This window comes from Austrofundulus limnaeus, unplaced genomic scaffold, assembly GCF_001266775.1.
Source record: "Austrofundulus limnaeus strain Quisiro unplaced genomic scaffold, Austrofundulus_limnaeus-1.0 Scaffold532, whole genome shotgun sequence".
Taxonomy (NCBI): Eukaryota; Metazoa; Chordata; class Actinopteri; order Cyprinodontiformes; family Rivulidae; genus Austrofundulus; species Austrofundulus limnaeus.
The window spans coordinates 28,804-43,161 of record NW_013952934.1 but is presented as its reverse complement, the minus strand read 5'-3'; the positions used below and the strand labels follow the sequence as shown (position 1 = coordinate 43,161).

General features: G+C 36.8%; 1 protein-coding gene and 1 long non-coding RNA gene across 2 annotated transcripts in view; one reads left to right on the top strand and one right to left on the bottom strand.

The window, feature by feature from the left end:
* Positions 1-1,621: 1,621 nt before the first annotated feature.
* On the bottom strand, positions 1,622-3,519 carry LOC106530543 (uncharacterized). Its single transcript, XR_001311802.1, has 2 exons — positions 3,443-3,519; positions 1,622-1,769 (listed from the first exon to the last, which is right to left on the bottom strand). It is a non-coding gene; the product is annotated as an uncharacterized LOC106530543 (long non-coding RNA).
* The window catches only part of slc22a21 (solute carrier family 22 member 21), a gene marked incomplete in the record, with an annotated part of 13,240 nt that continues 2,324 nt past the window's right edge, over positions 3,443-14,358 (top strand). Inside the window, 8 exon segments of the mRNA XM_014026180.1 lie at positions 3,443-3,921; positions 4,222-4,325; positions 4,800-4,954; positions 5,040-5,211; positions 9,858-9,984; positions 11,882-11,979; positions 13,299-13,513; positions 14,052-14,234. Of these exon segments, the coding sequence (XP_013881634.1) occupies positions 3,484-3,921; positions 4,222-4,325; positions 4,800-4,954; positions 5,040-5,211; positions 9,858-9,984; positions 11,882-11,979; positions 13,299-13,513; positions 14,052-14,234 (1,492 nt within the window).

Genomic DNA, 14,358 nt, shown 5'->3' with positions numbered 1-14,358 from the left:
ATTCTGCTCACCTGATTACATTTGCAAACAGACAGAGTCCATAGGAATCTGTGTAATCATTAACATGTGCGTCAGCTCCAGATTTTTCTGGTCTGATACGGAGGATCATAGTGCACACAGTCAGGGGGATCTAATGACCATGTGCTTGTGAGAGAGGAGCACATGAAGGCAATCAACACATACTGAGAGGGTTGTAGGTTCTGTGCTGGGTTACATAAGAGCATTTTTTACGTCTTAATATCTGTCACATCTAAAAACAGATTAAATCAATTACTGAATGAAAAGGGTGCAGAACGAAGAAAACAGAATCTTATATTTCTACTTTTTCTAAAGTTTTGAGGGGAAAGAGAAAAACACTGTAACTGTTTTAAAACTGTTTGCATTCAGTAAAAAAAATCTTCATCTAGGCTGAAATGGCTTGAAAAGCATTTTTTTTAAACTGCACAAAATTTACCACCATGGAAAACATAAATAAATAAATAAATAAATAAATAAATAAATAAATAAATAAAAGTTTTTGATTACATTTCAAATAAAGCTAACTCATGCAGTGTAAACAATTCACAATAATGTAATCTGTCAAAAGCTTTGGGTTAATTTAAGAAAAAAACACCATAGTGATGATTCTGTTTTGTCCATTAGGTTTGCCACAAAAGGGGGCCAGGAGTGGGTCATGGGGGTGGAGAGTGTTGGAGGGGCAACGGCCACCTCTTCAAATCGCTTTTGCCAAATTCTTAGTGTAAACATTTGATGCATTTACTAAGCTTTGTCCTGAATAAACTTGTGTTTTTGAAATATGCGAATCATTCATTTGTTTTTCTTTCCATTTTAAACAACTTTTCTTTTTCCTGTCTTTCACAATAAACTCAAACTGTTTGGTCCAAATCCTTTATGAAACCAGYTAGTTAGCATGTGAAAAAAGCACTTATCTGATTTTTAAAATTATTTTCTGAAACTGCCTGCAAACAAGTCATGACAAGTTCAGTCAAGTTGGAATGCTATGCTTTTATTGCTGTGCCTTGAGTTTGTTCCCTAAAGACCTCCTGAAATGGAGGATATCAGTAAAACAGTTAGGGTTAGGGTTAGTCAACATATTACCCAGTTTCTTAAGTAATCACGACAGAGATGTCTGTTTTCCATTGTGAAGCATAATTCTGATTCGTATTGTTTTTCAATGTAATCACGCCCTCAGTAAACATCAGTTTCATAACAGATTGTGACCCAACTTATCTTCATATTGTTCTGCAAAGACTTATTTTCCAAACTAAAAGGAAATACAAGGACAGATATAAAAAGATGTCAGTTTGGTTTATGACTTTGGGGAGGAATCCTGGTCACATGACTGCATGACTCGAAAGCTAAAAAAGCACCRTTAGAAATTAGAGAATTTATTTATTTTTGTCATCCTTTGTAGAAAACCATTTGGAGATCTATGGTGTCCTCCAAGACGTCTTAAGTTGGTGMCTTTTTTATGAATTAACAGCAATAAAAAAAAAACAATACAGTTTAAACATTTTCTGTGTTTGTGTTTTTTGGCAGCTGATAAAAACCATGGCCTAGTCCAACACAGGCAATGCCACAAAATAAAAACCAGGGGATGGGACATTCTGTCTTCTTTTTCTTTTTCAAAAACCTAAATTGTCTGCAGGTTGTTATATTAACTAAACAAGATAAGGCTGCAATTGTTGTCTTCAGATATCATACTCTTCAGTGTGTTCGCTATGTCCTTGACCCTTGTAATCCTCTCTGTTCTTCCAATGTTAGGAACCCTGGAGAGTTTTAATACACTTTTTTTTATTTAAGAAGCATTAGCCAACATTAATCAAATCAGTTTTTATCAGTTATATCAAATTGCCAAAGTTAAATCATGTTTTTTATAACCAACATTTGTGGCTATCTAGGAAGTTCAAGGCCACATAGGGTTTAAATAAAAAATATGAATACATATTTGGAAATTTTAAACAAAAGAACACTCAGACAGTGATAAAACCAGATAAAAATCTACAATAATGAGTTGTAATAAGAGTTAAAGACTTTATAAGAACAGAGGAACAGGATCTTCTTTATTGATCCTCGCAGGGAAACGGGTTCATCCCAGTAGCAAACAAGTTAAAAATGAAAARCATTAAATTTGTCACTCATAACAACAAAACATTAACCGTTAAATGCAACACAGAGGTGGCACAATGTTGGGTACAGTTTTTACATATTTACAGGATGGCAGAGTATACTGTCTGCAGTGTTTGTGTTCATCTGTTAGAGATGAGCTGTTTAAATGTATGAAAGAGTTCTCTAAAGTGAAATAATATCCTTTGGGCTCAAACACTGCTACTTTACATGCAGCCAGTGGCCTTTCCAAAAATGCATTTGAGGAAATGTTATCGGTTTGAACAAAATAAACTATGGAACAATTTTGGAGAGGATGTTGCAGAGGGGCACAAATGCTGAGCAGGAAATGGTGACAAAGGACTGAAATCTATTTCTGAACAGGTCATTTTACAAGTTCCACATTCTAGATTAGATTGTGACCCCAAAACTGTAGAAAGACCTTCAATAGTCAATGAAATGTTTTCTCTACTGAGGTTTTTGAAAAGCAGCTTAAGACATTTATTTTCTCTTGTTTTGAAATGAATGATTTAAGTTTTTTTTTAAACTAATATGCCATTTATTGTCTTTAGCCTACTATATATCTTTGTTGTTTATTTGGCATTCTTTAGGGATTGTATGACACCTTGGTCAACTCTGGTTGTTTTAAATAATTCGATTTGATTMAAAAGAAACAGAAAACAGTCTAAACCAAATGAACCATTATTTTTTGATAAGCCCACAAAAACGTAACTAGGAAGAAACGAGGAGCTAAATGTCTGCTGATGAGCAGGTCAAGTGTAATTATTGTCAAACAGCAGGTGAGGGAGGCAGAAGACAAGACAAACTGAAAGAGATTAAAGAATCACAAAAATATAACCAAACATGAGGAGTGCTGCAGAAACAAATTATAAAACAGCAATAATAGAAAACAGATAGATTAAAAATAATCTATATAAAGCCAACATGGGCACTGCAGAAAGTGAAATTTACTAAAGGCTATTTTTTGTGTGTGTTTTGAACCAAATTGTGACTTAGATAGCATTATTTTTATATAAGCTTATTTAGATTTATAAAGAAGCTTATTTAGGACTTTAAAAATCTGTTTTATATTCTGTTCCTTGTTTATGACGTTTGAGCAAAAATGATTATAAAGGATTTTAGGGAAATGGTTCTGTAACGTTTAAAAAACATAATTTTATGTTTTGATTAATAAAATAAGATTTTATTAAATACTTTAAGCTGACAAGGTCTACATTTGAAATAAATAAAATGAATAAAAAAATCAGTCATTTATTCCAGCAGGAGGTGAGTGGGATGGATTAGAAATTGAAGCACAACATGATGAATCACCAACCTGAAGTACTTCATTCGCGTCTCTGCCCCACCACCTGCAACATGCTCACGGAGCCCAGTTCCTCCTCAGCCAACAAAGTCACTGATTATGAAAACGCCACGGCCTTCCTCGGACAGTGGGGACGCTTCCAGCAGACCGTCTTCTTCCTSCTCGCCGCCTGCGTCATCCCCAACGGCTTCCTCGCCCTGTCCTTCGTCTTCATGGCGGACACGCCGGCTCACCGCTGCCTCCTGCCCGCTCACCTGAACCTGACCGCGGCGTGGCGGAACAGCAGCGTCCCGCTGGAGGTGGATGGGAGCGGCGGCGCGGAGCCGGTGCCCAGTAAGTGCTCCAGATACAAACTGGACTCTGTGCTGAGTTACTCGGAGAGAGGCTTGCTGCCCGGAGTTGATGTGAATTTGTCCAGCGTGCCGACAGAAGGCTGTTTGGATGGATGGGAGTTTGACCACAGCGTGTACACATCTACCATCGTGTCTGAGGTGTGTTCACCTTGCTGCTGCTGCTGATGGAGCACAGTCCTGAGGCCTGGTGGTGGGATTGGTTACGCGTAAAAATGGAAATCCTTTTGAACTATTAGTTTAAATAAGAGGAAAGCTTTCTAAACAGTAATGTTAATTGGTAAGAAAAACAAAACAAAGTTATACTTGTAGGACCACTTACTGGGATTTATTTGAGTTATTTCTTAGATTTTTTTAAAACGCAATAATAATATATTTCAAACAGCTTTGAAAAACCATGTAGTCAAATCTGTGTGCATTTTTTTTTTTTTTTTTTTGCAGTGGAACCTGGTGTGTGACGAAAGCTGGAAGAAGCCCCTCACCTCTTCCTTCTTTTTCTGTGGTGTTCTCGCTGGCTCCTTCATTTCTGGACAAGTTTCTGACAGGTCATGAGCAAAAGATTTGTAGTTAAAAAATGGCACCTCCTGTTTACTTTGCAATTTTGGTGGACATCTAACAAAACAGAATTGATCGAAATGATTCTAACATAAGAGGCGTGAATGTAAAAGACAATAAGTTCTTGTTAGAATATGTGTGCAAGCAAGTAGACAAAAAATACACCAGCATCATAAAAGCTTTCCATGCAGAGTTTTTACTTTGGGTATGTCTTTTGGAAAACCTGAAGCTATCTTAACATTAAAGGCATAATTTATTCCAAATAATATGCAGAACACTAAAATCTGACTCATGCAACACTATTTCATTTTGCTGTAGGACTAAAAGTCAGTGGGGAAAAGTTGAATTACAAGTAGAGGGATGAGTGACTTAATGTCTCTTATTGCAACATCACAAAGAAAACAAAACCAGAGCCAGGGCTTACCTATATTTCATCTTTTCTTTGTGCTTTTTGTTTGTTTCAGATTTGGGAGGAAAGTTGTGCTGTTCATATCCATAGCGCTACAACCTGTCACCTCCATCATCTTGGTTTTCTCTCCAAACTGGGTTACCTTCTGTGTTTTGTATTTCCTGCTTGGATTGGAACAAATTACCACTTATGTGGTTGCATTTGTGTTAGGTACCTTTTCCGAAATGTCCAAATCATTCATTATGMAATGGCATGTACTGTATATATGAACCTGTTTGTCAAATTTTGTTTTAAGGGACTGAAATATTGGGTCGATGGGCCCGAACAATTTTCTCCACGGCTGGAGTGAGTCTCTTCTTTGCCATTGGCTACATGCTTCTGCCGCTGTTTGCTTTCTGCATCAGAGGCTGGAGGATGTTCCTCCTTGGGCTCACGGTACCCGGCTGCTTCCGCATGATTTTCTGGTGGTAGGTAGGTGTGTGTTTGTGTGTCTCTTTTACATATTTTTCTACTGCCTRCACTGCAAAAACTGTCCATCTTATCAAGTTTTAAAATCTTATATCCAGCCAAAAAAATCTATGTGATCTTGTTTTGAGACTGATTTACTAAACAAGAACTGATTGTGTCAGAATAGTCATCTTGTTTTCAGAATGTGTAAGATTATTTGTCTTGTTAGTCTGAAAATTTAACTCGAATTAAGTCAAAAATTTCTGCCAATGGAATAAGAAAACTTTACTTTGTAAGATTCTTGAAATACGAAAAAACTAAGTCAAATCAAGTATTTTAAGAATCTTACAAAGTAAAATTTTCTTACTCCACTGGCAGATTTTTTCACTTAATTTGAGTCAAATTTTCAAGCTAACAAGACAAATAATCTTAGACATTCTGAAAGCAAGATTATTATTCTTACACAATCAGTTCTTGTTTAGTAAATCAGTCTCAAAACGAGATCAACAAGACTTTCTGGCTGGATATAAGATTTCAAAACTTGGTTAGGTGGACAGTTTTTGCAGTGTAAGTGACTTGCCTTTCATATTTATTTATTTATTTATTTATTTATTTATTTATTTATTTATTTATTTATTTATTTATTTATTTATTTATTTATTTATTTATTTGTTTATTTATTTAAACTAGTGTCCTTTGGCAGTTGTAATGGAATAAATATTTCTGGTCAAGTTCCTCTGAAAATGTAAAAATGTCTTTTGCCCCCCTACCAAACTGGTTCCGGTGCTATTTAGGAGCTGATACTTGCTTAGCACCAGTGGTGTTTTTCCAAAGTTTATATATTTATAGAGCTCTGACATGAACCTTCCTGTAGGCTAGTTTAAGTGCATACGGGCAAATTTAGAAAAGTGCACTGCACCAAAAAATTCAGATGCATAAAACCGTGCGCACGATGGTTCCTGCGCTCCTTTCCTTTATACATCCCAATGAACGTGGAAGTTAGCGCACGTGAGACACCTCCCCTGACACGCCTCCATTTAAAWATGTAAAATAGATGTAAATGTGTCCAGCGTGTGAGATTCTCCTCRGATTGTCCTCTCTGTGGGATCAGAAATGATTTTTAGATGCTGGAAAATTATACATTAAATGGAAAATGAGTGAGAAAACGGTCTAAATAAGTAGTGCGCTGTCATTGTTTCATGTGACGCATTCGCACGGGATAACCAAAGCCTGAGAATTTCCTGAAATTTACAGACATCTCCTGAATGTGATATTGAAGCCTGGTTAGTTGTTGTCTATTTAGTTGAACATGGCATTGAACGGATGTTAAAAAAACAAACAAAAAAAAGCCATCAAGTTATCTACTTTTTCTGCTCTCCTTTCCTCCCGTGTTACAGCAGGCGCTGTCATCTCCATGGATGCCAGATCCCCACCCCACCGCCACGTGCGGGTATGAGTGGTAGCCTACGGATTTTTAGCAAAAAATATAGATTTTTGAGGCTCATGTCCAAAGGGGTTCACACATATGAACACCTTTACAGCTGGCGAGGGTGCGTGCGCCTGGCACGAATAGCTACCCAAAAGCGCAAGCCTGCTGCGCTATGGTCACAACTCCACACTCAGCATCAGCCAGAAGGCTACACACAGAAAAAAAATAATTATTCTTACCGTACAGTGAGCCACCATTTGCATCCGATTTTGCACCCTCTCTTCAGYCTTTTTTATTTTATTATTTTTTTATGCCACACGTAATGTGTCTGGTTTTTCCGGCCCGGGACCCAAAAGGTTTTCAACTATGTGACAAAAATATAAAAACAGTTTACAGTAGACTGGGCTGAGGTTCTTTTGATCATATTTAGGCTGATGTATGAGGTTAAATGATTTTCAGTCCCGGGGTTCAGTTTCATGATCGTTCGAGTTTAAACAATAACAATTCAAACTAAAATAAAAATCTAACACCGTGTTCAGACGCTCCGTCCTTACACACAGAAAACACAACAGAGTCATATTTCTGAGGATTCAGGTCAGATTCATGACTTTGTGGGTTAAAACTGTCGGCTGAAAAACTTTGCGTGGTTGCTGCACATTCTCACGGCATGTGAAAAGTGTGTGTAAATATACACAGACTTTCACGCAACGTTGGTTTTAATACATCCCAACGTGGGCGTAGAAMCTGGCRCACGCAACTTTTCTGTRCRTAYGCACCATTTATACATGAGGCCCCTGGTTGTTGAAAACTGATTCCAGTGCAAGTTCAGAGCTCAGAAAACTCCTTTCATGAGGTGCTGGAAGCAAGGTTAGGTTAATGAATACAGTCAACAAAAATGTTGTTAAGGGTTAACATTAACAGTCTCCAGCTTCTCTTGGGGAACCCCAAGGCTTTTTTTTAATGATGATATGAACATAACTTTAGACTGACCAGAAACAGACAGCAAAAAGATGCAGACGAACAAATTAACAGAGACAATACAAACAAAAAAGCTTAGATAAAACAATTTAGCAAAACAAATCTAGATAACTGCCAGCCCAGACTGTATCACTGATGTTCCTACCAGTCGGCTGTTCTGTTGTTTTGTCTATAACAATATATCAAAAAATAGTAATCACATTTACAAGGCAACACGGTACACCATGTAATGAGGACAAGACCTGTTAACAAAAATATGTCTGCCTTGACAAGGACAATGAAGTAATCAGTACAATGTTTGACAATCTTATTAACTTGAGGGACCATTTTTTTTACTTATTTTCCTCCATTCTGGCGTAAAGCCAGATAGTAGTAGCCAGAGAGAGAGAGGAATGTTTGAACTTTACTTATTTTGCCCTGCTTTTATAAACAAACTTCATAAAAGCAGATACAAATGGTTGAATGTAACTCCTGTTTGAAGATATTGATCCAATTAAACAACTGCATTGGATTTTATAGATGCTCTGAACAGCTTTTGTTTTTATTTTGGAGGGTCTTATTTCTTTGTTCAGTCATCAAGTTGTTACATACCTGTATTCCTCCTCTTAAGTATAGCATGTGAAACTTTCTATTTAATATCAGTTTGTTTCAAGTGAAGAGTTTCTATTAGGGTAGAATAAAAGTCGATTTAAGGGGCATTTAAAGGGCTTTGTGACTGGGGTAGAGAAAGTTGCAGAAGCTTCATGTCATAAACGCACAGAGGGACAGGCAGATATTCTTGAGTAATGGCAACTTAAGGGTTAACATGAACTCTGTACTTTTCGTAGTGATTTTAGTTTGAATTAAGTTTTGATTTCTAACACTTAAGATAATAAAAAAAATTCTTTCATACGAGGACTTCATTTTGACTCACTTCTCTAGCAATTTCCTTCAGTTCACTGAGGTTTGTTAACAGATATTTGTTCGTGAAGTTGTTTTTGTTTGGTAGGATTTCATCAGATCATTTCTGTTGGGCTATGGTCTGGACTTTGAGCTTTTGCAACACCTTCCTTGATCTTTTTTTTCCCAGCCTGTTGAGAAATTGTTGCTGTGCTTGGGTTTTTTAAATCTTATTTGCCAGTTTTCTGCCAATCATCAGCATTCTTCACATCTGACTCTAAAAACCTCTGTATGCAGACTGAATCTGCTGTTTTTGATTTTTTTTTTTTTAACAAATGACATTGTGTATTATGGACAACCAAAGAACACCTCTCCATGAGTTCATTCAAATAAAGTCTTGCAAACTTCAACTCTTTTTAAAGTATTTTCTTCTGACACGCCATACTTGTTCAGCCTATTTGCTTTTAACACCCTAAGGCCTGTTGAGTCATAAGTTTTGTGTTTTTGCAAATTATTTGAGCATTGTAGAGTCTAATCCTCAGGTCACCTTGCTGGTCGATTAACTTTTCAGTTGATTGCCTGTAGTTTTTCTACTTTTTCACAATAAACAATCATATTTCCAGTAGAATGACTTCTAGTTCTTCTAGTCCAGGGGTCTGCAACCTGTGGCTCTGGGGCCGCATGTAGCTCTTTGGTCCCTCTGCAGTGGCTCTTTGAAAGCGTGACCAAACATAACAGAGTATTTTTTTGTTTTGTTTTATTATTTTAGACTCACAACAGAAATCAATTTGTATGCAAATATGTGATCAATACTACTAATACAAAAAGTAAAACATGTTAACTCACGCTGTTGTTTACTTAAATAATCAATTTTCTTTCTATGATCTTTCTCTCAAATCCATCAGAATTACCTTTAAAGAATTTGAARACTACATAATAACAAGAATTAGGAAAAAGTATGTCGAAATAGTTAGGTTTACTAGTTTTTTGAAATTCGGTATAAACTATATACAGTATTTTTTCTTGTTTAATGGTCTTTTCATTTGTCCTGAAGTATAAAAATAATAATACAATTCACAACATATTTTTTAGTTTTATAATGTCACCTCCACTGGCCATAAAGGTTCCCAAAAAGGCCTCAAAAAGGCCCATGGACCCTCATTTGGTAAACACAATTGTAGCTTGTTTTGTGGCTCTGGACACATTTTATTYGTGAGACAAGCAGCAGAAATGGCTCTTTTGATCATAGAGGTTGCAGACCCCTGTTCTARTCAGGTGACTTTTGTAACATTTCCCAGATTTGTAGGTATTGTTTATGATTTGTTATAGTTTATTGCTGATGTCTTTCTTGTTGTTTTTCACTGTTGCCCAATGAGGCAGGTTTATCCCAGAGTCTCCTCGGTGGCTGATCTCTCAGGGAAGAATAAAAGAAGCTGAATCCATAATCAGAAAGGCTGCTAAGATGAACAAAGTTGAGCCACCAGCGGCCATCTTTACTCCTTTACAGGTGAGAGCATATAGTCTGCTGGCTACATTTAAGCTGTTTATCAGAGTTGTCGTTATTGTTCTATCTGTAAATATTAAAGCAGAGTTCTACTTATTTTGAAAAGCAAACATTTCTCGCCTTTTTAAGTTGTCCTGTATCAGTACTTCAATTGCATCTGGCTTAACTTACAGTGCAGTAAAGCTTWTTTTGTTTCTGTAACATTTTGTTCCCCAGAGCACAGAATCAGAAACATTTTTACCTTCCAGTTGGAGAGAGTCAAGCAGGACAAACCCTTTCATGGATCACTGCTTGGATACTTTTGTTTTCATGTGTTCAGCATGAGTGCACGATCAGGAATGTTGTCGGTAGACATTAAGATGTTCTACACCCCCATCTTTACCCCCTCTCTTTTTTCACAGAAAAACGTGACAAAAATATTTTCAGTTTTTATAGCTGATAAATGAACGGTTGTTTCGTACAACTGCTGCAAAATCTTTGGCTTCTTAAAGGATTAAAATACATAAATGATTTAAAGGGCAAAATGTTATTTTTGCTTTTAAGAAAGGCAAATAAACATGCTTTATTCCATTATTACTTTAAAGTGTGTGTTTCCCTATCCTTTAAAGCAGAAATATAGAAGTGGTAAATGTAGTCTGGGAATCATTTGTGTATATTTTTAAAGGAATGCGATTACTCTGCAAATGTAACAACTATCACAACTGGATTAGCCTGGTAAAAACCAGACCCTTGTCCTTCACTTTGCTTCGTACGAGGGTCTGGACTCGCGGTCATAGAGAAGCAATTCTTGCTGGAGGCGTGGCCTCTGCTGAAGTTTAAAATGATTGGATCGGTTGGCTGTGACGTATGTCGCTGTGAAGGAGGCTAAGCTAAGAAGCTTACTGGATATTGCATGCGCTATAAACAACCCTACTGAGAGGTGAAAAGTACAGAGCTGAACAAGATGACTGTAAATGCTGTAAATGCTGCTGCTTTGTCAGAAAACTTTAATGTAATTTAGAAGCCTTATCAACACGGACTGGCTTCATTCACTTCCTCCACTGCCATTGCTAAACTAACTAGCAGACACTGCGCAGAAAATCGACATCGTTCAAAACTTCGCCTTCTGTGTGCTGATTGGCTCAGGTAAAATAAACTACAAGTAGACACTGCGCAGAAAATTGACGTTCTGTTCTCTGATTGGCCCAGATGAAAATTCTCCCGAAGAAATCCTTGTCTATGGGAGAAATCCCAGATGGAGCAGTGAAGCAAAACTAGAATTGAGCGGAACTGCATAGGAAGGCAAGTGCCAGGCTACTACTGGACTAATTTAGGTTTTACCTGTCTGACAGAGGTTTCTCTGCCAGACAGGTAAGAATCTGTTTCCTCCTCCTGCCCTCTCCCCCTCACATGTGGAGTTCCCCAAGGATTAATTCTTTGACCCCTTTTATTTGCCATCTATATGCTACCTTCAGTCTCCATTTTGAGAAAAATCAACACCTTGCTTCATTCCTGTGCTGATGACACTATGCTGCACCTAGTCAAAGTGCAGTCAATTGCCTTATGGACGTGAAAAGTTGGATGACATCAATTTTTCCAAAACTTTCAGTGAAAATAAAACTAAAGAACTGCAGCATGTCTGTTTGAAACAAATCTGTCAATAATAAAGACTTTTYTCTGTGCAAACACACATCCTACATTCCTTATAGTTAATGGATCTTCAGCTGGGCTAAATTACTTATCTCTCAACCAACATGAGTTTGAAAAGGAAATACTTCTAAGTTCTAAATGCACAGAGAAGTTTCCTTTTTTTTTGCTGTTCAGGTGCTTTACCTGGATTGATAGTCTCTTCTTACTTCTAGACTAATGGCTCARCTTCTTAGGTGTTTGTTGTTGCTTCTCATGCTCTGCTGCCTGACAGAATGAAGTGAAGTCTAAGGACRGAATGGCCCACAACATCTGTGACCTGCTACGTTTTCCAAACATCCGATGGATCTCTGTCACGCTGTGGCTGATCTGGTGAGTCTCCGCTGTCCCAGCTTGCTTTCGCATTCCGCACAACTGTGCACGTGCACACACATGCATTCACACGTGCACACACACACTCAAACRTTCACAAACAGTCAGATGAATAATGACCTGTTTGTTTCTGTGAAACCTGTAGTTAAGATCAAAGTTAAATTTTATGTTCTTGAAAACATGTTTTCATGCATTGCAGTCTAATAAAAAGAATCACTAGCTGGCATGTTTATCTTCTGTTATGGGAATAGGTAAACAACTTACTCAAATGTGTTTTTGTGATCACATTATCTCAATATTAATCACTGGAAACGATTTTAATGAAACTTTCATAAATTCATCATTGGTTGAACGTCTACAACTGATAGTTTTTTGGAATCAGCTTTTTTAAAATTTCAGTTGGAACCTCCAAAATGACAATAATYCAATCAATTTTACAGATTTACTACCAAGTTCTTCTCATTGTATAAGATCCCTGCCTAAATTGTTGGCATTAACAATTGGATTCAATCCTGTTTTTCTGGTAGCAAATTATTTCATGAACCATTGGACAATTTTTATTGAATGTTTAGAAAGGGAATCATTGAATGTACATCAACTCAACCTTTGGAGCCAATCCAGTTTGAGATRGTTGCTACAGACAATTTACATTGGCCAACAAAAATAACTCAATCAGCTAAGGTTTGATGTGGTAGGAGCTTCATGAAATATTCTGATACTGCATGAGAYTGTACTTTTCTTTSTTTCTTTTTTTTGTCCAAAGCTTAACCAAAATGGAAGCAAGTTTGTCGTTTTGCATTAACGGGATAATGGTTTAAAACTATCAGGAAAGGTCACCTATAAAGGCGTTTGATGTTAGGCCTTTAATTGATTGTGCAGCTTTTGTTTGCAWAAGACGTCTACTAATCCCTTGTAAGTCTAATAAAATGAGTCAARGTAAAATAATTACCCTTATTTTCACTTTTTGAAACTGACAAGATGCAAACTTGTTGGACCAGTTTAGACACTTGACTCTGGGATCTAAATACAATCCTAGAGAAGCGTAGGGTTTCAGGAGGAGCTCTAAGTTTGTCAAAACAAATCAAAAAAGGGCAGTTAAATATTTTTTGCTTTAGGTTGAGAAATTTTATTCTTAAATTGTAAGTTTTCTTACAAATGACATACTTCAGAGAATGCAAAGAAAAATTTAAAAGTAACGAGTTTATTTGACATCAATATTGTGTTCCTTGGTAATAAAACTTGAACTTAATCATGCTTGTGTAATGCACATTAATAAGTGTCTCATAATTTGTTCACTGTGTTTTGATGTATCCCTGCAGGAATACCCTTACCATCGGCTACTTTGCTCTTTCCCTGAATACTGGAAACCTCCATGGAAATGCTTACTTTAACTGTTTCCTGTCAGCTTTAGTGGAGATGCCGGCCTATGGTTTGTCGTGGGTTATGTTTCGCTGGTGTTCCAGACGACTGAGTCTTTCCTCATCACTCTTTGCCGGGGGAGTGTTTCTACTCATCACACAGCTTGTACCAGCACGTAAGACAAATTACATCATTTAACACTGGTTTTATACAAAATTTAAGAGATAGTCTCTATTTTTGAAGTGATGTTTTGCCAGATAGTTATTATTAGTACCATTCRAGCTGAAGCATCAGTCAGAGTATGGAAAAGATGCTAATGACTAGCCCAGTTTCTTTATATTTACTTTTATTGCATTTCAAGCGTCTTAAAACATTCTGTTTTAAAAGTGACAGTGGTGTGAAGGAAGACGACATTAGATAATATGAAACCTCTACACTTTTATATGACAGTTTAAGTTTGTTGATGCTTTCTCAACTGAGCTTTTGCTAAAGTGTAGAGGTGTAGTTCTAACTAATGTAATGTTCTTTTACTCTGGATGAAAACTTCTGCCYTTTTCTTCATACTTCCTGCTGCTAAAYTTAATGTCACTCCTGATAAGATACTAAACATTAACTATCTTACTACAAGACATAACATCATTTCTAAAATGAACAGGCTGTTCTTTAAGTCATACTGTATAACCTCTGATGGTTATGTGTTTCTTTCCCTGCAGACTTGTTTTTTCTGTCCACAACATTTGAGATGATGGGGAAGTTTGCGGTGTCAACAGCGTTTGCTGTTGTGTACGCCTACACGGCAGAACTCTACCCGACGGTGCTGAGGAACACTGCTGTTGGCGCCTGCTCCATGGCCGCCAGAATTGGCAGCATCATTGCTCCATATTTTATTTACCTAAGTAAGCTCCATCACTTCCACCGTTCAAGTTTTTCTTTTCAGCTCATGATTTGTTCCAGTTGGTTAAAATAAATAAATAAATAAATAAATAAATAAATAAATAAATAAATAAATAAATAAATAAA